We start from the raw sequence: 21,305 nt of genomic DNA, 5'->3' as shown, positions 1-21,305 counted from the left end.
GCCGAGCGCATATCACAACATTTTCACCTCCCAAGCACCTACGTTTTGCACAGTCGGATGCAATGCCACCACCACAAAGCATTCCACCACTCCGTTCGCCGGCAGCAAGTAGCGAAAAGTTGCAAAGCAAAGGAGAACGGTCGGTAACTTCAAAATATGTTCCACCAATTGATGCCACCCCGTGCCACACCGTCCAGAAGCGCAATTCGAAAGGAGCCGTACGATGTGCGACTCATGCGACGGATGCGACAATGATAACGATCTCATATTTTGACAAAATTTATGTTATTACTGAAGCAGACAAAATCGTCACCCAAAAGGGGGACAGCTACAGTAATCGGAGCGTTATCTTTTTGGGTCGGGAAGCAAAGGTAAGGAACTTTCACTTAGCACTTTACTCGTATTTAGGATTATAAGGTTGCATTTGTCTGGACAGTTAATTGTTTTTTCTACCCGATCTGGTTTGTGTGCAGGTGATTGAAAGATAAGTAGTTGCAGTTTTCATATTATGTAAAACTAGAGTCAATCAAATGCTTAATTGATATGAGAATTACATCACAAGGGATTTCGGAGATTTCTATGAGAGATTAGATATAAGAGCCTTTCAAAATAATGTCCTCTGAGCAACTTTATGCAGTATTTACATTCTTTCTCGTCTTTTTTTTACATCTTGGGGAAATACTTGTATTGGATCATCCAAAAAAGCATATTCCTGGTCTACACAAAACTTTTATGAACAATGATTTTATGCATTTCGAAACAAACTTTGAACGAAACAAAATTATTTGCAATATAAGAGGTTGAAACAGTGCTCTCTTCAGTTCTAATCTGTATTTATCTTCCCAAAAAATTGCATGTTCATTTCATGAAGATGATTCTCTCTTCATGGTAAACATAAGCATACGTAAACGATAAGATAAGCAGCTCTGTGTTGGACGCTCTTCAACTTCCCAACCTTTATGTCGCTGATCAGTTGACTGTTGACTCTAGTCAGTGATTCTTCAAACGCTACCCATTGTGAAACGATGGAATTCTTGCTCGGTGGTGCTTCCTCAATGTGTGCCGTGCTGTTTACAAACCCTTTGGATGTTCTCAAAACACGCCAACAGCTTGAGGGTGAGCTGATAGCCAAACAGAATCTTAAGAAGCGTGCCTACAAGGGATTCCGTCAATCCGTCACAACAGTGATCCAAACGGATGGATTGCGCGGTTTGCAAAAGGGACTTCCGGCCGCGCTACTATTCCAATTCTCTATGAACAGCGTCCGGCTAGGGACGTACCAGACGGCAAATGATTTCGGTTGGACAAAAAGCACTCAATATCCCTCACTGACACCTTTGTTATCACTGCTATGGGGAGGTTGCGCTGGACTGGTAAGTGCAACGGCATCCTGTCCATTCTACGTGGTAAAGACACAGTTACAAGCCGTCACTGCTGGATCGTACACGGCACGGTTTCAACACCATCACAGCGGCACCCTGTCGGCTTTTGGGAATATCTATCAGCAAAGTGGAATTCGTGGACTGTTCCGAGGATATCCGGCATCCGTAGCACGACTCGTTGTCGGATCAGCCGCAGAAATGGCTTCTTTCAGTGTGTGTAAAGAGTTCTTCCTGCGCTACCAAGTGTTCCAGGAGTCCATTGTACTGACTGCACTGGCCAGCAGTACTGTAGCTGGGTTTTTCACCAGCGTCCTAATGTCACCGTGTGATGTCGTAACGACACGTATGACCAATCAAGGTAGGGCTTTCCTTTAAATATCTTAGGAAATACGCTCACTTTTATTGAATTTTTACTCACAGCCGTGTCTGCCAATGGAAAAGGATTACTGTACAGCAACATTTTTGATTGCTTCTTGAAGATCTACCGATCGGAAGGCATCCACGGTTACTACAAAGGATTCGTACCGATGTATCTGCGAGTGGCTCCACATACAATGCTCAACCTTACGTTTTGGGAGTTCTTCAAGGGTCTTCACGAACGATATGGAAAGCACAACTACAGAATAAAGACTTAAACTGTATACGTGACTACTCTACCAAAGCCTAGCGAGTTTAATGCCTCTCATAGAGATAGATCTGATCAGTGACTGATCTTCCTTTTCAAAATCCAGTCAAATAGACACCACCATAATAACATGCAGAATAAAAGTGATATTGACATTTTACTCGCAAATATGGAGAAGTAATCAAACCGAACACCAGAGTGAAGATCATATATCCATCTCCTCATCTAAATCATACCAGCTGGCACTAATTACATCAGCACGGATCTTGTAAAATGTGGCTTCAACGCTTCATTCCATCACCGAAAGAGAATTCCGAAAACAATCTCCACATCTCCCGAAACATCTCGAAAGGAACAAAGCTTTGCTGATTATTTGTCGATTCGAAGAAGCTATAACCATTCCGGGCGGTGTATTAAACTTAGTTCCATGAACTGCCTGTACGCACCGCCATCACCGAATGACGTTAATTGTCATGAAATCTACGCCAAGGTTAATTCGCGCTCGCATCCAGAAGAAATGTGGCTTTGCACGTAGAATTCAAATAGCCTGCGAGAACATTCCACGGCACAAGGTGGCTGGCTGTGGTGGATGAATTACAAGCAGAAGGTGGTATTTTTTTCTTTCTCCTCTCTTCACTTTGTAGCTGCTTTTGCTCAAATGAAACGTTGAAACGATTAGATACAAGGTGAATGAGGTGGAGAGTAGGTCCTTCTCGGTACTCCATGATGGAAATGATGGAGATGCTTGCGTGCCGCTTGCTCTACTGCCGTGCACCGTCGGTCGGTTCATCCGTTGTGCCATAAACGACATACATACAGAATGCTCATGTGCTTGCGTTTTCATTTTCGGAACAGCCTGCGGACGAACCGTGGTGGTGTGCTGATGTGCCGTGTATCCTTTCGCAGTACATTCGAGCGGGTTCATAGCTGTTTGAACAACCTTACCCTTCGCAAGACGTTCCTAAGCTACGGCTACCGGTTTTTGCGGTACGGAAGTACGGCACAGTGGGCGAAAGGCAGGGGAATTTGGTAGAAAATTCATTTTCCCACCAAACAACCCACCGGCAGGCAGGCAGGCAGGCAAAAACGGAACAAGTTCGCTTGCTGTATTCCGCACGATGGAAAACCCTTGCCAAGCGATGGAAGCCAAGTCCCGCCGTAGGGAAGGAAAAAACTTCATCCTTTCGTTCGCTTTTGCTTGTGAAGCGTTCCGAGAGTCCACAGCAGCTTCACTGACGCTGTGTCTGGTTCGGTGTATTCTCCCTTGTGAAGTGAAAACTTTTCCTTCTACGTGCCTTCGTAGGAGAAATTTTCCTGCCCTCGGCTTTCCACCCGGAGTCCGGAGTAGCGCAATGTAAAGCAGTACGATGGAAGCTGCCACTTTCCCGGGCAGCAAAGGTGGTGCACCGCTTTATCCGCATTTGAATTCTCCTCCCTTCATCCTGCCACAGCTCCAGTAAATCAACTCGACGAACTTACACCACTGTACATAACCCGTAGTTCACGGGATATGCTACGTTTTCCACGGTCTGACTTTTGGCTGACATCCCTCACCGGGTCCCTTCGGTCGGTCGGTCGGTCGGTGTCGGTTTTCCGGGGTGAGTTTCGGGAGACTATTTGAAGATGATTACATAATGCTCCTCCTTCTTCACTTTCCCAACAACCCCCCCCCCCCCCCCCCCTCCCTAGATGATGGAGCCAGGGGGAAACGTTGAGCGAACGGCAAACAGAGAACACTAAAGACTTGTCGAGAGAAGCGCCCGACACTGAAAAATAGAAGAAGAGGAAAAAAAAAGTATAACAACGGCCAGAATAGGGCCAGAGAAATGTGAAGAAGTAGGTCCATATCTACGATTCATGGTGAAACGTGGATGCCTAGGAAGCAGCTAACCGCAAACAGAGTGCCGTACACAAACGCCAACGTGCAATCCAAATGTAACCCATTATGTGCTGATTTGTTTAAACAACTTTAACGTGCGGGTGCGAGTGTTGCAACAAAATTTAATTTTATTCAAATCTGAGCATCTAAGCTTATCTGTATGGTTCGACAACATTTTGTTAGTTAAGTATTTAAACATATAAAACATTGTTTAACATTATTTTAAAAAATTACAACTGTATGGCTAATACATTTAGGCAATTCGCAATACGAAACTATGTTTCAGTTAAGGGTTTTCCTAATTTTAAAATCTCTTTTTCAGATGTAACACTGTAAGGACGATAAATAATTACGTCCGTTACAGGATCAATATTTCTACTTGCGTTACATATCTGTTAGATTCGCGCCTAAAGGTATGCAATTGTTTGCTATAAACAAACTCACCTGTTATGTGGATCACATCTCATGTACAGCTTAGCAGTAAGGACTTTAAGGATATGAAAGCTAATTAAACAAGACATATTTCACACATTTTATTAACTAAACATTCAAAATATTTGATTTAGTTCGAGACGAAAACTATCCATTTGTATTTAATTTATTAACTACGAGATCTAGGGATACAACAACCCGACTGAACATTTGCAGGTTGATGTGGTTTCGAGCTGCTGCTGCCTAAACTTTCCACCTCATACACAATATCAACCCGGCCCCGTGCGCCCATCCCATCATTCGCAGTTCCGCGGAAGCAGATGGTTGCAGATAAGCTGAAACCATGTTGAAGAGGAAGTCAACCCCCGATCGAATAGCAATTGCGATAAATTATCGTTACAACATATTGACGCGATTACCGCAACATTTCAGCAATTTTTCATTCACAACCACCTTCATTTCCCCCGTGCTCGCGTCACCTTGCACACCTTAGCTGGCAGCGTAGGGTTGGCATTGTTGTATCAGTAGTAGTGGCATTTGATGGAGAGCATACCGTCACCGCAATATATTGATGCGTACGGTTTTGATGCATCCGGTCGAGTGTGTTTGGCGGGAAATTTTCGGGAAAACTGTTAGATGCGGTATGGTGTTAGGTGCGAATTAGAATGTCCCTTATGTACTTGTGCTTGTGCGATAATCGATCCAATTCAATTTTGGTACGTGAATCAATCGGTAGCAAATTATTTCGCCAAAAAGCATTGAACAAAGGATTTAATTTGGTACCTGGAACATTGGGACAGGAATTAAATATTAAGGAATTTGGTTTGATTTCTCATTAAATTTCAACAAAAAATATTTGTCAAAAGAATCAGATGAACCTGATCAAGTATTACCGACATGACCGTGTATTAAAGAAATCAATTTCAAAATCATTGCATCGCAGGTTGTCCACCTGATCGCAGGTTGATACTAACCTATATTTACAGCGCTATAATAAGTTCTTTGATAAGACTGTGTCACTAATGTGACCGCAACTTTGTATGGTGCTTCTTTATAAATGCAAAACTTGTGTGACCTTTCCACCCGACAAGAAACGGCGGTAGTGTCCACAAGCTTATGCTTGACACATTGCAGTTGAATAACCTCTCCAACACATCTCGGGCCCATGTCAACGAACTACTCTAGCGTATGTCGGTAGTGTACTTATCAAAGTCTACCTTCAGTCGATCCTAATACCGATCAACCTCCCGGGTGCGACGATCTGCAAAGAAGCTCCAAAGGTGGGTGACTTTGTGTCGCAATGCGTTCGATCTAACCCTCCCCACGAAACGGCCCATGTCGAAGGTCAAACATTCCACGGCTTTCCCACGGCGTGTCGGTGTACGTGTATATTTTCATTCGCATTGCTGCACCAAACAACACGTAACATACGCAACTTGCACACAGAATTGGTGGCCCACCAATAATGTAACAATGGCGAAGGGCGGAACATACGGAACATGGATGAGCCGCGAGTTAACGACGGCCGTCGTCTGGACGTTCGCCGTAGACCAGCCGGTGTAAAAGATGTTGTTTGCGATGCACACCAGTCTGTTAATTTGAAATGGAAAATTATACATCACCAACGAAAAAAAAACAACTTCCATTCAGCCATTCAAGTACGGCGCGTAACTAAGTAGTAGTGCTCCAGGAAGCGTCACCAGTCGGTGCGCGTGTATGTGGGATATTACCGGCCACAGTTTTCAGAAATAGTGTACCTGGCGGAATCGCTTTTGCAAACTCAACCGACACCCAAGCGGTTCAGTAATGTTCTAAGTTCTAACTGCTCCGGACACGGTTCTACGTCGGTGTTGTGCGTACACGAAATCGGAACGAAACACGCTTTGCTGCTAGAGTTGACAACGACGTAGACGGCGACGTATTCCAAGATGCTGGTGCTACGGTACTTGGCATCATTTTATCACTACGTCAACTATGAAGTCAGTGGTCAGTGTTTGGTGCAAACCGGGGGTTTTGATCGTACCGGTCGATCTACAGTAATCCATTGTGAGAGATCTCCATTTTTTGCTAACAGATCCACGAGTCAATGACTGGTTCCTGATGAAAACACCCTGGCCTGGCGCAACCATCCTGGGCCTATATCTGATGTTCGTGCTCAAATGGGGTCCAAAATGGATGGAACACAGGAAACCGTTCAAGATTGACACCATCATCAAGTACTACAATCTGGCGCAGGTGGTCATCTGTGCATTCCTCTTTGTGGAGGTAAGTATCTCTCTGGTGTCACCTCTCCCTATCTGCTACCCTAACTATCCCTCGTTCTATCTTCATTTGTCCTGCAAGGGCTTACGACTGGGGTACCTACGCGGATATAGCTTTCTATGTCAACCGGTCGACTACTCACCAACAGAGATACCGATAGCGATCGCACGGCGCTGTTACTACTACTTCCTCGTGAAGGTACTGGATCTGCTGGATACGATCTTCTTCGTGCTGCGCAAGAAACAGAACCAGGTTAGCTTCCTGCATGTTTACCATCATACCGGCATGGTGATGTTGATCTGGAGCGGCGTCAAGTGGTTCCCCGGTGGTCACGGTGTTTTCATGGGCTTCATCAACAGCTTCGTGCATGTGGTCATGTACGCCTACTACTTCCTCACATCGGCCAATCCCAAGAACAAGAATAACCTTTGGTGGAAAAAGTATATCACCCAGCTACAGATCGTAAGTATTGCGACCTCCAAAGTATGGCACCTCACTCAATGAAATGACCCTCAACTCCACAGATCCAGTTCGGCATGATCTTCACGCAGTGGTTCGTGCTGCTGTTCCAGCCCAACTGTACCTTCCCGAAGTGGCCACTGTTTGTGATTCTACCGCAGAATCTATTCATGTTCTTTCTCTTCCTTGACTTCTACTACCAAGCGTACGTAAAGAAGAGACCAACCGACGTCGGACGGCGGTCTGGTGGAGCGATCGCAGACCTTCCACAGAACGGTATCCACACGAGCGACTCCAATGGCAAGTCGTCGAACGTTGAGTACAACGGTAAGGTGAGCAGTGACGCGATCTGCACAAAGCGCAACTCATCCAAAGAGGTCACCACCTCCTAACCCGTGTGTCCCTTAAGCCGAAGGGAACACACTTCAGCACATTCCTCATGTTCTCCATTACCGTGCAGAAGATAACGTTGTCCGGGGTTTGTTTGTTTTCTTTTCTGTGAAAATTAGTCAATAAAAATACGCATTGACCAGTGCTATGCGCCAGTTGTCAAGATCCTAACTCGGTTCGACTGATTTGTTCGAAAGCGTACGTACGTGTTAGTGACGCCAGTCACTCAGGGTCAAGCGACAGACCATAACTACCGAAATAAAATATTCACCTACGGTGAGGACGCCAACCGCGCGTCATTTGAATTTCGATTAGCACTTTTGTGCATTTTTTAGGAGTGTTCTTGGGAATGGTAGTGTGATGTATGCATCTCCCCATTTGGAGTGGGACAAAGGTTTTTGCGATGCATTCTTTCCACACACCCTGTCACGGTGTGTCTGTTAGGTAAGTTAGATTCCTGATTTCAATTTACTGCCCGATGCATACTGGTGCTGCATATTACAATACCAAATTTACAGAACTCCTTCCGCTATGGCATGTCTCGTCGAAGACGGCTCAGCTACGGCCTGTTACATCACGCGATTGTGCAATGGCAAATTATCGCCAGTGGACACACACACACAGGGAGGCGCAAACAACGCACCAATAAACGTCACTCATAACAGCAAACCAGTGCTGTTGCACATTAACAATTCCGGTGTCTGTAAGCTTGACGTCAGGATTTGGCTCAGATTCACCAGCACCAGGGAGAGAAAGTCCTCTCCGCTGCATCCTGTCGCGCATATACTTCCTGCGTGCGCAAGGATCCACCATGCCTGGAACCGACCATCCTGCACACACTAGTCTACATTGTAGAGACATCATCATCCACCCTGTCGGACGGGTGGTAATTGCATCCACAAACACACCCAAGGAAATAGTGCCATATAGTGTTCGTCGTTGGTTCGTTTGTGAGCAGTGCTCACTTGGCAAGCGGTAGGACGATTTGCCGTGTACGAGAATCCCATTTATCGTGATGGACATCATACCATGGCAGACTCATCCGCAAAACCGACCCGCGAGCGACGAGACGACATTGGACATTGTTCTGGAGTGGTCAGACCCGAGTCAGAGTCGTTTCCTGAGGAGGGTGATGGTGGCCCTCCCTACCACTGTACGTTGGGTGGATGAATGTTTTATTTATGTACCCGACCATATCCAAACCAAACCATCCAAACATGTTGCCGCTGTCTCTCCGACCGGAGAGCGTAGCTGGCAGTCTGCATGCTATCCGGAGTTACCGAGCTCGTGCTCGCCGTTGCTCGTCGACGCATTCCGACATCCTCGTGAAAAAGTGAGTGAAGTGAGAGACCCATGCCTCTTACCGTTTCTCGGTGCTTCAAGCGAACGAGCCGGAAAATTATGATCCGCTTATTCGCCCCAAACCTAACCGTTGTCCTGCAGCACTAGCACTAGTCACTGCTGGGAGTGCCTCTGTTCAGAAGTCGCTTGACGCATTTCAACCACCATTCGCCCTTCCACCCACCCGAACGGGGGCGGATATGATGAACAGAGCCAGAGCATGTGAAATGTGGGACAAAGTTTTGGATAGATGCTTTCCCGAACTCTGAAAGCTTGCAAACTGTGTATCAAGTGTGCGCTACCGGGTCTCCCGTCCACCTCCCCCAAGAACGGGCTGGGGAGTGAGTTCGCGGTGATAATGCTTTTTGAACATAAACGGCTTTGCGCTTTCGTTGCTTGTACATAGTCTTCTGCCCTATGTTTCTGTGACATGGATGTGGAGTGGGAAGACCGCGCGATACCAACAACCACCAACGCCCGTACGCACTCGAAGAGGCCATACTAGGAGCGATTATTTATAGGTCACTTTCCACCCATCACTTCCGCCCATCGGGTGTAGCGCAATTGTTGTTGGGTGGCGAACGGGACAGAATTGGGTGGAAATATGTTTTCCTAGCTTTCAACGCGCACTGACAAGTGTGTTCCGACCATCGGTCCCGAGCCGTGATTACCGACTAAGACACAAAACAATCACGCTGGGTGTTAAGGCAGATACGCTAATTTAGTCGATAATGCTAAGCTTCTTCACTATGTACAAATATTAATTGAAATCTAATAGACGCCGGAATGGCTTTTTCGAGGTAGAAAATGTATTGTTTGTTTAATTTTAACGAGTGCCTTAACAAACACGGTGATTAAATATTATGTCCCATCCCCTTTAGAATCTGATTTAGAGATTAGTCATAATGTTTAGTCCATGTTTAGCAGAAGAATGTGAAGCTGTTAACCACATACATTGAACTACACTAAACAAATTGATATATTTTCTCGCCAGATACCTTGATGGAATATTAGCTCAAAAATGCAATATTACACAGCTTTATTGTTGGTTGTTTTTTTTTGTTGCATAAACACACACAGCATCGCACACCATTCCGCTGTTTTGCTTTATTGAATCTATACGTCAGGTCCGGTCGCAGCACAGGCATTAATTTCTGGCACTATATCTGCATACTGGACCAGTATTTGCTGTACCTTCGACAACCAGCAAACGCTCAATCGCTCCTTGGCGGCATCCAGCTCAATTTCGGCCAACTCTACGAAGTAACCCAGCTTAGTATCGTACTCGGTCGAAAGGATGGCAAAGTAAGAGGCAATCTGGAAAACGTACACACAGATTAGGTCCACAGACCCGATTCACTTTCAGGTCACCAATTGGCATTACTTACCTCGTTCGCACATTCTGTGGTGCGTGTGGAAGCGGATGCGGGCAGAAAGCTACAGACGCTCGAATACGGATTGATAATCTCCTGATTGAAGCTGATCATCTCGATCTCTAACAGTAATGCTTGCTCCAGCGTCTGCAGCCGATTGTACTCCCGATCGTAACACTCGCTGGCAAAGTTCGACGTAAGCAGAATGTTGTGCAGCACGCTGGCATACTTCCAGAAGCAAAATCGTGAAAATGGACCATTGGCGATCAACACTCCCACCAGTACGGCGGCTGGATTTTCACCCGCAAGGAACGAAAAGTTAGACTCGATCGGTAACAGCGTGGACAGTTCCTCCACTCGCTCTAGATAAAGTGCCTTGTACGCTTCAAGTGTGTCCGCCAGGTCAGTATCCTGTACCGCTTTGAGACCACTGATAGCCGATGTCAGATCCTCTACGTTTAGCTCTGTGGCAGTCTCCGTAGCTGCATCCAAATCGCCTTCGTAATCACCAATGAGCTGGTTCATGGCCGCCTCGACGACGGTAGAATAGGCCATCGTGTCGTCATAGAAATCATTGCCGGATGCTTCAATCTCGTCCAACACTCGGTCCGAATCCTCCCTCAATCCGAAGTAGTACTCATCCGCCTGCTGAATGTTTTCCAGCGATGAGGTAATGGTGTACGTCAGTACCGGTATACGATACGCCAGCAGTGTAAGATGGCGTGTCAACTGTGCGACCAGATCGGCATCGACGAACTGCCGTACAAGCGCATCAGACACTGGACCACCGTTCGCTGCGGTATGTGCTTCCTCTACAGCTGTCTGCAGCAACGACAGTGTGGCATCCAGCGCCGTCAGCCGCTCCGAAATGTGATAGAAGTCATCCACGAGCTGATCCCGCACGTGAATGCCGAGCAGTGTCTCGAGATTCTGTATCTGCTCCTGCAGCACAATATTGATGTAATCCTCAAACGTAATCCGTGCCATAGAGATCAGTGTAAACGTTGACTCGATATTACCACTATCGTTGTCCGATGCTGTCGTCACTGCATCCATTAAGGCCGGACCGAGTGTGTTCACCTGCAGGCCGATCGCCTGCAATATCACTGCCGCATCGCGCAGCTTGCTAATGTCACTCTTCTGCGTTGGTATGATGTAGTCGTCCACACGTAGAAAGTGCTCCTTCGCCAGGACCGCGCGCTCGTTGATCTTGGCTACACCGGCGATCGTGCCCTGGATGCCAAAGTCCGGGCTGGAGTACGCGACCTGCCAAATGAAAGCAAAAGAAAAACGGAAACAGCACACTCTTCGCCTGAAGCCGACCGCCCAGCGTCACCTATACCGACCTGCAGTATGCAGGCCAGCGATACGGACACAACCAATGCGTACATGGCGTAAATTTAACTGCAGATACGTGACCAAACCGACCCGCTAGATTACGGTGGCCTTTGGGTTTCTCGGTTTCAAACTGCTCGTTTCTTCTGCGAACAAACGTTTTGGGGCCGTACCGAAACACGTCTACCCGGTTGCGGATTGGCCATCTGTTCAAACATTACTCTCAAGTGAAGATTTTTCTCACAGTGCATGGTGTAGATTTTGCTTGCACAACTGAAACACTGCCGTGCGCTGTAGTGTGCGAGTGTTTCGCCGACTGAAACCAGAGCTAGTCGAGAGTCGTAGTTTGGCACAGCATGGGGATGGATTTTTTGGGGCATCCATCGGAAGTTTTTAGCGTCCAACTATGAGAGAATAAATTGGGATTTTTTTTTCTAAATTTTCGAAGTCTACAACATTCGATGGGCTTATCAGGGGCTCTATGGGCTACACAGTTTCCCCTTAAGCAATGGATTTACCATAAGCCATGATCTTCCACGGAATTCCCTTCCCCCAATGAAAATGGAAATGATATCACTTCGACTTACTCACTCACTCAAACTGATGGTCCCCATCTGACGTTTTTTCCCAAAAGGGCATTTCCCAAAATTTTGTGGCAAAACGGCTTATCCTGCTTATCAGTTATCTTTCCTATCGAAACGTGACAACCCAGTACAGGAACTTTGGAACGCAGACGATAAAATCCTAATCGTTAAGTTTTGTTGATAAGAATATCGGGTATAAAAGAACACTTTCACACCTCACTGTACTTATCAGTCACATCAACAATCGTATTGGGAATACATCTCCATATCGGTGCCTCCAATATGAAGTACACGGTTACACTTTCGGTTACGACCATTCTGGTCGCAGTGGTCTGTGGAGTCTCTGCGCTCCCAACCAAGATCGATATCGATTGGTCGCAAGTGCGTCCGATCGAAGAGTTTGACCATGTGAAGGCTCATCTTCCAGTAAACCGGAACTCCCCAGGAACGCCACAACGTCGCATTGTTAACGGACAAGAAGCTAATCCGGGTCAGTTCCCGTACCAAGTGGCACTGCTCGGACAGTTTGAAGCCGGTATCGGGCTTTGTGGTGCTTCGATCATTACCCAAAACTACATCCTGACCGCTGCGCACTGTGTCTACAGTAGTACCAACGCCGACAATCCCATCGCAGGCGGTACAGCCATTTTGGGTGCCCAGAATCGCATGGTGGAGGAACCGTCCCAGCAGCGCATATCGTTCACATCGAGCGGAATCATTGGCCATCCGGGATACGAGCTGATGAACATCCGTAACGACATTGCGGTGGTCCGGCTAGACGAACCGATCGTCTATACCGAGCGTATACAACCGATCCGGCTACCGGCACGCTCTGATTCACGCACGTTTGCCGGTTTAATCGGTACGGTATCCGGGTTCGGTGTGTACTCGGTTGCAGCACCAGCACTTTCGGACGTACTGAACTACGTCTTCAATCCCATCATTACGAACGCCGACTGTCTGGCGCAATGGAATGGAGTGGAGGAATTGATTCAGGCACAAAATATCTGCCAATCCGGTGATGGAGGCCGGTCCGCGTGCAACAGTGATTCCGGTGGCCCCCTGACGGTGCAAGACAATGCGGAAAGTCTGCTGGTGGGTGTAGTTTCCTTCGGTTCTTCGGGCGGTTGTGATGATGGCATTCCAACGGTGTTTGCACGGGTTTCCTACTACTTGGGATGGATTGAAGACAATTCCGACTTTGTCGCTGACGCATGATTGCCTTACTGAGGGCGGTTTCTATTTTTCGTGATTCGCTAAAATAAATTGATATGAAGCATTCAGCGGTTGTTTCACCACAAATGGAGAAGCAGTTGCATAGCAGTTGCAGCTGTTAGGATTAATTATAATACGTAACTAATGAAACATAATTTACTGAAAAACCGAAAAGTTCTAATGCTTCTTTATTCAAACTTGAACATTTGTGTTTAAAAATAGCTGTTTAATCTCAGGGGGTGTCATAGTGTATCTTTCTCCAACAGGAATACTCTCAATCGCTGTACACCCATTTAGGCCACTCTCGGTTCCGTTTCGATTGCCTCGTTCGTCTGTCCGTCCCATGTGTTATCCGCGAGGACCTACACACAACAGTTTTCGTGGCCGTGTTTGCCCTCGGCACTCGTTCTCACTCTCATTCGCACTCTCATGCTAAGGGAAAGAAGGCACACTTGAACAATGGCACGCACGCGGATCGGTGGAAGGTTTTCTCCGCCACTCGAAATGAGTTGGTGACCGCCGCTTTAAAAGGGAGATTGCGAGGTTTCACTCATGGATGCGCGCCTTGGCATCGAGGTCTCTTTTCATCCTGCCTGCCTGGTACTTTTGAGCGATCGAGCTCTCGATTTGCAAGAAAATCGGACTCTCATATACTACCGGTTCCGATAGTTAGGGCTGAGGGAAAAAGCTAGCACCGAATTTCGGAACGCATCCATTCCGCATCCGACGTGATGTTGAAACACAAATTTGAGCATAAATGCATGAACTCACAGAACTTGTAACGTAAATAGCGGCCGGGCAGCATCAGCGCCCGGCTAGCTCAGTCGGTAGAGCATGAGACTCTTAATCTCAGGGTCGTGGGTTCGAGCCCCACGTTGGGCGAGAGAGAGTTTTTTTTAGCCTTCACTACAAAATCAGCTGTAACGCGATCAAAGGGTTAATCATCATCATCGTATGGCTGCAGGGTTTTTCAACTCGCCGCTTCGCCATCTCATTTATTCTTATAAAACAGCCAGGCCGTATTGATTTTCAAACACATTACAACTTTAAGAATAATTTCCAAAATGGTATAATACGGTTTTATACACGCAGGAGAGACACATTTCCTTTGTTTTTTAATTTCATTACATGTGAAGTGTAACTGTTAAAAAGGACAAAAGACGGTCAATGTGGGTTGACAAATCGAGAAAGCCACCGTGGGCAAACCGACAATGCGTAATCACGACCATTCGGATAAAGCAACGTTGAACGCATCCCGCGAACATACTATTCAAGCACGTTTGCTTGCTGTGTAAGGTTTAATTGTGAGTTAGACAGAAATTAAATTATAACAACATTTAAATCCGCCTTTAAAATCTTCTTTCAATGTTGTTCCATTCAATGACTTAATAAGCGGGTGTAAAAGGTGAGCTTTAGCATAGAGACTTGAAACGCGAACGCACATTTGAACATAAAGCTACGTTATGTAAGAGCATCGTCAACAGCAAAAGATGACTCATTCCAGTCTGCATCTCTTTAGGTGTGTTTATAAAGGCATGTAGAGAGATTCCCTGCACGCGCCTCTTTAGCTCAGTAGGCAGAGCGCTGGTCTTGTAAACCAGCGGTCGTGAGTTCGATTCTCACAGGAGGCAGGTTGTTCTCTTTTTTTTATTTACTTTTTAAACAAATTACCAGCTTTCGCAGGATATTCGGGATTGAGAATTAACTAACCTGAATAATTAAAATAATCTTTTCTCGCGCTTCTGATTGAATACCTCCACTGTAAGTAGTTTCAACCAGCAGCTCAACGACGATATGAATTTATCTCGTAATTATTGTACATTGCTACTATGAAAAAGGATCATCAGGAGTAACATCAGCACGCACACACGGATACAATCTACAAATTTTGGCTTTATTCTTCAACCGATTATGCCAAAAATGTTTAACCAATTCGTTACAGCTGGGATTTGAAGCAAACTACAACAATAAATTACCAAAAACAAACATGTTTTTACTCGGCTTAATGGACATTTGGTGTGGAATTTGCCCTATAAACTCCCAGATCATCGGAAATACATTGCACATTTGCGTGATGATTCGTTCGATAGGCCGGTTCCCGCTGTCTCAGTTGAGCATCGTGTGCCGGTCATAGATGTTACGGCGCTGTTCACGTACCTGGCGCTTCCATTTATCTTGCTGGTGGCCAACCCGGTTCAGCACGTTGTTCTCACGCACATGCATGTCCTGCCCATTGCCCACAGTAACGGCCGTGTCGTCCTGAAAAAAGAAGAAAATATAATCGATAGGATCATGTGTGAAACTAAATTCTCAAAAAGTGGTGGAAACACGAAACCAAAATATAATAGAATAACGAAAACCATCCCTTTAACCGGGTTGTTAGTAAGACAAAACGTATGGAATGATTAGCGAACATAAAGGGTTGGCACATGCTACCAAATCAGTACAAAAAACATGAGCGAGAGAGATATAAAGGTAATGAAATTATAAAACAAAAAAACAGATAAGCTTTGTTTTTATTCCGGGTATCGGAAAGTGGAATGAATGGCAGTTCAGACGTGATGAAGGAGCCTCCTAAAGACTCGTCGTCGTCGTCAAGGATGTATGTCTGATAGGAACATTTCGTAACAACGACAAATGCCAACTTGTCGTGTGTTCTTTGCTCCGGGAGCATTCTAATTATCGCCCCACCTCAATCACTTATCAAACGCACCCGCTCACGATCGGCGGGGTGATGGTTTGTGGGCAAAAATTCTAGCTCACTCTCACTTCCACTGTCCCTCGACCGGGCAATGGTCGTTGTTACGAAACTTCCGCTGTACTTATTTCTATACGTGTCGCGAAATTGGCGCGGCGCCCCATTAATGCTAGTGCTTGCGAGCTTAGTGCTAATACTATCACTGGCGATAATCACATCTTCATTCGTATGCTCCTGGTAGTTAGCTTTCACGCGCTTGTTCAGCAGCGGATCCAAACACATCAGGAACAGCATGTAGATAACGAGCAGAGAAATGATCCATATCACAATGATGACAACGACCTGCAAAGCAAATGTAAAAAAGGGCGTGAGAAGACGGCCGTAAAGCAGATGAGATTTATCGTATTTGTACACCCAGTCTATCTCTACCTTTATGATGGTCGTGTTGCGATTCTCGTACTTGCAGTCGCATCGCGGACAAATCTCCTGCCCCTTTCCCTTGATCTTGTTCGCTAACCGGGGAAGGATGACACCGTCGCAGTTGCACTTGTTCGGTGGAACATTATCGATGATCAGCATCCGGTCGGTTCCTTCTTGGGTGGTATTGTCCACCGTTTTGAAGCTCGGACAGATGCATTTGCAACGTTTATCTTCATACGATTGACTCTACGGCGAAAAACAAGGGAAAAGCGATTAACCACCGATTTCAAGATGACGTTGTGATGTTGCTTGTGCTTTGTTAATTCGTGTCGTCTGTTAAACCTCCCCCATTTACCTGTGTGGATGCAATGTGAAATATTATCACTATGGTTATACTGTACAGCAGTTTACGATACATTGTGGCGCAGTTCGAGGACTACATACGCGAGAATTTTCACTTAATTTACGCCTACCAAGCAGAATTTGTTTTCATTTGTAATTACGAACAAAAGCCTGGTGGAAGAAAAAGAAGAAATGCCAACTTTGACATAACGGCAAATGATTGACCCAACTGTCACTAAACGGGTACACCCTGTGCCATGGGATATTTGTAATGGCCCAAAAATTACACAAATCTTTTAAAAATATTATTTATCTACCACAATACTATTCTTAAAACATTTTTCATCATATAAAGGTCAGGCAAGTCACTATTAAAAATATAATTCATACATAAAACATTTCTAACAACTCTTGCGTCAACAAACGAAACGTCAAAAGGTTTTACATTCCGTTACCTGATTTCTTTCGGCGAAACGCGTTGGACAACAAAAACTAGCAACTTTCTAAAAGAAACAGGAATTTTCTTCGTTGTGCTTGTGGGAAAAGCATTCAGGTGGCATCTAATAAACCCGCTAGTTAATCTTGTGCAAGACCTCCATTCAACGTCTGCTGGTGTCACGCAGTTCGCACTCCCAAAGGAATCCGTCTGCCGGTTCAGAAGGCATTTTCCGCTGTAGGGTGTTGTTCAGAGAAAACAATCGTGAACATGGCCGGTAAGTAGATAGAAACCGTGGTTGGTCGTAGGTTGGTGAAGTGTTATTTTCAAATATGCGACGCAAATCAATTCGTTCCGATAAGGATGAATCTCCTACAAGCGTACACGGTGGAACATTCCGGGAGCTTCGTTTCGCTTTACGTCCAGCTACGATAAGCAAACCTACCGGACGACCACTTTGGCCAGCGTTGTCTGACCCTCATTACTGTGGGTATGGATGGCTTGAAATGGTACTCCAGATCACAGATAACACACGACCAGGATTAATTATAGCAGTGAACGGTTGAACCGAGCAAAAACTGTTTGAAGAATCATTCAAGCGACCAATGTGAACTGATAGACGAGGTTGCGTAATTACGTTTGTGTGGATTGTGTTGTTGCTTTGATTGCTGCGTTGGAGGCTTGTCAATGGAAAGTGTGGAAGTGTTGGAAATGATCGTTATCGCCAAATTTAATCTTATTCTCGTTGCTCGTTCTCCGTAGGTGTCAATCCATTCCAGAGTTTGCTGAAGGAGATCAACGTTAATGGAGAAACATTCCATTACTTCGACATTGCCTCATTCCCGGAGTATCGTAAGTTTGTTTCCCCGCCTACCTATTTTGTGCTCTTCCAGCCTCACTGATCACCAACCGTCTGGTTCTGCTTTCAGGTGAACTTCCTTACAGTGTGCGCGTACTGCTTGAATCAGCCGTCCGAAATTGTGACAACTTCCAGGTGCTGGAGAAGGACGTACGAGGCATTCTGCGATGGAAGCAGATGAAGGGCACACCGTCGTCGGAGGACGAGTTGGAAATCCCTTTTAAGCCGGCCCGTGTAATCTTGCAGGATTTTACCGGCGTACCGGCAGTGGTCGATTTTGCCGCTATGCGTGACGCAGTCCTCAAGCTCGGCGGTGACCCAGACCGTATCAATCCAATCTGCCCGTCCGATCTGGTGATTGACCATTCGGTGCAGGTAGACTTTGCGCGCAGTGAGGATGCGCTTGCCAAGAACCAGGACCTCGAGTTTGAACGCAACCGCGAACGGTTCACCTTCCTGAAGTGGGGTGCGAAGGCGTTTAACAACATGCTGATCATTCCGCCCGGTTCAGGCATCGTACATCAGGTGAATCTGGAGTATCTAGCCCGGGTTGTGTTTCAAGACGCGAAGGATGGTGCGGTGCGGATGCTCTACCCGGACAGTGTCGTCGGAACCGATTCGCACACGACTATGATCAATGGGCTCGGTGTGGTTGGTTGGGGTGTGGGTGGAATCGAGGCAGAAGCGGTCATGCTCGGCCAAGCCATTTCGATGCTGCTACCGGAAGTCATCGGTTATAAGCTGGTTGGCAAACTAAGCCCGCTGGTAACGTCCACCGATCTGGTGCTCACGATCACGAAGCATCTTCGCCAGATCGGTGTGGTGGGCAAGTTTGTGGAATTCTTCGGCCCGGGAGTAAGCGAACTATCGATTGCGGATCGTGCAACCATTAGCAACATGTGCCCGGAGTATGGTGCCACCGTCGGTTACTTCCCGGTAGACAAGAACGCCCTCGACTATCTGCGGCAGACGAACCGGGCCGAGGATAAGGTGCGCGTGATTGAGGCTTACCTGAAGGCAACGGATCAGCTGCGCGATTTTGGCAAAGCCGAACAGGATCCGGTCTTTACGCAGATTGTGGAGCTGGATCTAGCCAGCGTCGTTACGTCCGTTTCGGGACCGAAGCGTCCGCACGATCGTGTGTCGGTGAGCGAGATGAAGCAGGATTTCCAGCAGTGTTTGATCAGCAAGGTCGGCTTCAAGGGTTTCGCCGTGCCGGAGGCGGAACTTGGTGCGGAAGGTGCGTTCAGCTGGACCGACGGGAAGACGTACGCGCTGCGCCACGGTTCGGTCGTGATTGCGGCGATCACGTCCTGCACGAACACTAGCAATCCGTCGGTAATGCTGGGCGCGGGTCTGCTAGCAAAGAAAGCAGTCGAAGCGGGACTGAAGGTGGCACCCTACATCAAAACTTCTTTATCTCCGGGCAGCGGTGTCGTTACGTACTACCTGAAGGAATCCGGTGTCATTCCGGCATTGGAAGAGCTCGGCTTCAATGTGGTTGGATATGGTTGCATGACCTGTATCGGTAACTCGGGTCCACTGGACGATAACGTGGCGAACACGATCGAGAAGAACAACCTCGTGTGCTGTGGCGTACTGTCCGGCAACCGCAACTTCGAGGGCCGTATACATCCGAACACCCGTGCCAACTATCTGGCCAGTCCGCTGCTAGTGATTGCGTACGCCCTTGCCGGTACGGTTGACATCGATTTCGAGAAGCAACCGATCGGTACGCGACCGGACGGTTCGGCCGTCTTCCTGCGTGACATCTGGCCTACGCGCCAGGAGATTCAAGCGATCGAAAAGCAACACGTCATTCCGGCCATGTTCCGCGATGTGTACGAAAAAGTGGAACTGGGATCGCCCGCCTGGCAGGGTTTGAATGCGCCGACTGGAAAGCTGTACCCGTGGGATGGTGCCTCAACGTACATTAAGCGGCCACCGTTCTTCGAGGGTATGACGCGTGAGTTGCCCACGCTGGGAAATATTGTTAACGCGCGCGCTTTGCTGAATCTGGGCGATTCCGTGACGACCGATCACATTTCGCCGGCCGGTTCGATTGCGCGCAACAGTCCGGCTGCTCGGTTCCTGTCCGACCGTGGGCTAACACCGCGCGATTTCAACTCGTACGGTTCCCGGCGTGGTAACGATGATATTATGGCACGCGGTACGTTCGCTAACATTCGGCTGGTGAACAAGCTGGTGCCACGTCCCGGGCCCCGCACGCTACACATTCCCAGTGGCGAGGAGATGGATGTGTTTGACTGTGCGCAGCGCTATGCCGGCGAAGGTACACCGTTGATTGCGCTCGTTGGCAAGGATTACGGTAGCGGATCGAGCCGAGATTGGGCCGCGAAGGGTCCGTACCTGCTCGGTATCCGTGCGGTCATTGCCGAATCGTACGAGCGTATTCACCGTTCCAATCTGGTCGGTATGGGAATTGTGCCGCTGCAGTATCTGGCCGGCGAGAACGCGGAAAGCCTTGGATTGACGGGCCAGGAGCTGTTTAGCATTGCCGTACCGGCGAACTGCAAGCCGCACGAACGCATCACCGTCAGCACGGACGGTGGCAAACAGTTCGAGGTGATTGCACGCTTCGACACGGAGGTTGACCTCGAGTACTTCCGCAACGGTGGTATCCTCAACTACATGATCCGCAAGATGATCGACTAAAAGTGACGACGACGAATGCGCGCGGAACCATTGTGTTGCTACATTATTTAACTTGCTACGTAATCGTACGAACAATTTTTGATACCATATTCTACGAAATTTTGTTACAAAAAAAGCGAAGATGCTGTTAACTCACAAAGAGGCAATAAAGGATGCTATAATGCGGTTGGTTTTTGGGTGGGTATAAAACAAAACGTTGCGGTTGTGCATTTCTTCCCAGTCCGAGGGATTTTTCCGAAACTCTCCAGGGGAAACAAGTAGTATCGTAGGTTTTCCCTAGCACCACCACCAGCTGGCTGTTGTGCCGGCTGTTTTCTCACTTTCACTCGGCGCTCTTGAACACTCGCTCACCAACACAAACGGAAGCGGGAAATATTCAGCGTGTGAAGGTGTGTGTGTGCTCGTTTTGGGGAAAAACAAATCCACTCGTGGTGTGTGCAACAGAGCAACCTGTGTGTATCGATGGAAATGGAAAACTTCCCCTCTTGCACCATGATTCTGTTGGACGCAAAAAGCAAAAAGGTGTGTCTGTGTGTGTGTTTGTGTGGGGAAGGGAACAATACAAATCGAACGGGCAACGAATCTCGCACATTTCGC

General features: G+C 47.1%; 6 protein-coding genes and 2 non-coding genes across 8 annotated transcripts; 6 read left to right on the top strand and 2 right to left on the bottom strand.

The window, feature by feature from the left end:
- The first annotated feature begins 954 nt into the window (after positions 1-954).
- Positions 955-1,857, top strand: LOC125771341 (solute carrier family 25 member 34-like). Its single transcript, XM_049441880.1, has one exon. The coding sequence runs from the start codon at positions 1,026-1,028 to the stop codon at positions 1,755-1,757; it is 732 nt and encodes a 243-aa protein (XP_049297837.1). The 5' UTR covers positions 955-1,025; the 3' UTR covers positions 1,758-1,857.
- A 4,149-nt stretch (positions 1,858-6,006) lies between these two features.
- Positions 6,007-7,600, top strand: LOC125771328 (elongation of very long chain fatty acids protein 7-like). The gene is made up of 4 exons (XM_049441865.1): positions 6,007-6,304; positions 6,393-6,583; positions 6,662-7,042; positions 7,105-7,600. Exons 1-4 carry the CDS (start codon positions 6,247-6,249, stop codon positions 7,429-7,431), a joined length of 957 nt encoding a protein of 318 aa, XP_049297822.1. The 5' UTR covers positions 6,007-6,246; the 3' UTR covers positions 7,432-7,600.
- A 2,101-nt stretch (positions 7,601-9,701) lies between these two features.
- LOC125771312 (uncharacterized) lies at positions 9,702-11,852 on the bottom strand. Its single transcript, XM_049441831.1, has 3 exons — positions 11,490-11,852; positions 10,159-11,409; positions 9,702-10,087 (listed from the first exon to the last, which is right to left on the bottom strand). Exons 1-3 carry the CDS (start codon positions 11,532-11,534, stop codon positions 9,887-9,889), a joined length of 1,497 nt encoding a protein of 498 aa, XP_049297788.1. The 5' UTR covers positions 11,535-11,852; the 3' UTR covers positions 9,702-9,886.
- A 165-nt stretch (positions 11,853-12,017) lies between these two features.
- Positions 12,018-13,301, top strand: LOC125771331 (brachyurin-like). The gene has a single exon (XM_049441869.1). It carries the CDS (start codon positions 12,345-12,347, stop codon positions 13,278-13,280), a length of 936 nt encoding a protein of 311 aa, XP_049297826.1. The 5' UTR covers positions 12,018-12,344; the 3' UTR covers positions 13,281-13,301.
- Positions 13,302-14,086: 785 nt separating this feature from the next.
- Trnak-cuu (transfer RNA lysine (anticodon CUU)) lies at positions 14,087-14,159 on the top strand. Its single transcript has one exon. It is a non-coding gene; the product is annotated as a tRNA-Lys (tRNA).
- Positions 14,160-14,835: 676 nt separating this feature from the next.
- On the top strand, positions 14,836-14,908 carry Trnat-ugu (transfer RNA threonine (anticodon UGU)). The gene has a single exon. It is a non-coding gene; the product is annotated as a tRNA-Thr (tRNA).
- Positions 14,909-15,150: 242 nt separating this feature from the next.
- LOC125771357 (uncharacterized protein CG1161) lies at positions 15,151-16,931 on the bottom strand. Its single transcript, XM_049441900.1, has 4 exons — positions 16,751-16,931; positions 16,405-16,641; positions 16,192-16,317; positions 15,151-15,536 (listed from the first exon to the last, which is right to left on the bottom strand). Exons 1-4 carry the CDS (start codon positions 16,811-16,813, stop codon positions 15,384-15,386), a joined length of 579 nt encoding a protein of 192 aa, XP_049297857.1. The 5' UTR covers positions 16,814-16,931; the 3' UTR covers positions 15,151-15,383.
- Positions 16,932-17,191: 260 nt separating this feature from the next.
- LOC125771281 (cytoplasmic aconitate hydratase-like) lies at positions 17,192-20,902 on the top strand. Its single transcript, XM_049441749.1, has 3 exons — positions 17,192-17,450; positions 17,936-18,025; positions 18,103-20,902. The coding sequence occupies exons 1-3, from the start codon at positions 17,444-17,446 to the stop codon at positions 20,706-20,708; spliced, it is 2,703 nt and encodes a 900-aa protein (XP_049297706.1). The 5' UTR covers positions 17,192-17,443; the 3' UTR covers positions 20,709-20,902.
- The last annotated feature ends 403 nt before the right edge of the window (positions 20,903-21,305 follow it).

Source organism: Anopheles funestus, chromosome 3RL, assembly GCF_943734845.2.
Source record: "Anopheles funestus chromosome 3RL, idAnoFuneDA-416_04, whole genome shotgun sequence".
In the NCBI taxonomy this organism is placed as follows: domain Eukaryota; kingdom Metazoa; phylum Arthropoda; class Insecta; order Diptera; family Culicidae; genus Anopheles; species Anopheles funestus.
The sequence above is the reverse complement of the archived record's forward strand: the minus strand, read 5'-3'. Positions and strand labels throughout refer to the sequence as shown.

Bases quoted from the DNA above. Each gene is read 5' to 3' on its own strand.
- LOC125771331 (XM_049441869.1), top strand. From the start codon at position 12,345: ATGAAGTACACGGTTACACTTTCGGTTACGACCATTCTGGTCGCAGTG.
- LOC125771357 (XM_049441900.1), bottom strand. From the start codon at position 16,813: ATGTATCGTAAACTGCTGTACAGTATAACCATAGTGATAATATTTCAC. The intron at 16,642-16,750 runs GTAAATGGGGGA...TTTTCGCCGTAG, and splicing joins TTCACATTGCATCCACACAG to AGTCAATCGTATGAAGATAA. The intron at 16,318-16,404 runs GTAGAGATAGAC...TTTGCTTTGCAG, and splicing joins GCAACACGACCATCATAAAG to GTCGTTGTCATCATTGTGAT.
- LOC125771328 (XM_049441865.1), top strand. From the start codon at position 6,247: ATGCTGGTGCTACGGTACTTGGCATCATTTTATCACTACGTCAACTAT. The intron at 6,584-6,661 runs GTAAGTATCTCT...TTGTCCTGCAAG, and splicing joins GTGCATTCCTCTTTGTGGAG to GGCTTACGACTGGGGTACCT. The intron at 7,043-7,104 runs GTAAGTATTGCG...TCAACTCCACAG, and splicing joins ATATCACCCAGCTACAGATC to ATCCAGTTCGGCATGATCTT.
- LOC125771281 (XM_049441749.1), top strand. The intron at 18,026-18,102 runs GTAAGTTTGTTT...TTCTGCTTTCAG, and splicing joins TGCCTCATTCCCGGAGTATC to GTGAACTTCCTTACAGTGTG.
- LOC125771312 (XM_049441831.1), bottom strand. From the start codon at position 11,534: ATGTACGCATTGGTTGTGTCCGTATCGCTGGCCTGCATACTGCAG. The intron at 11,410-11,489 runs GTCGGTATAGGT...TTCATTTGGCAG, and splicing joins CGCTGGCCTGCATACTGCAG to GTCGCGTACTCCAGCCCGGA. The intron at 10,088-10,158 runs GTAAGTAATGCC...TACGTTTTCCAG, and splicing joins CCACAGAATGTGCGAACGAG to ATTGCCTCTTACTTTGCCAT.
- LOC125771341 (XM_049441880.1), top strand. From the start codon at position 1,026: ATGGAATTCTTGCTCGGTGGTGCTTCCTCAATGTGTGCCGTGCTGTTT.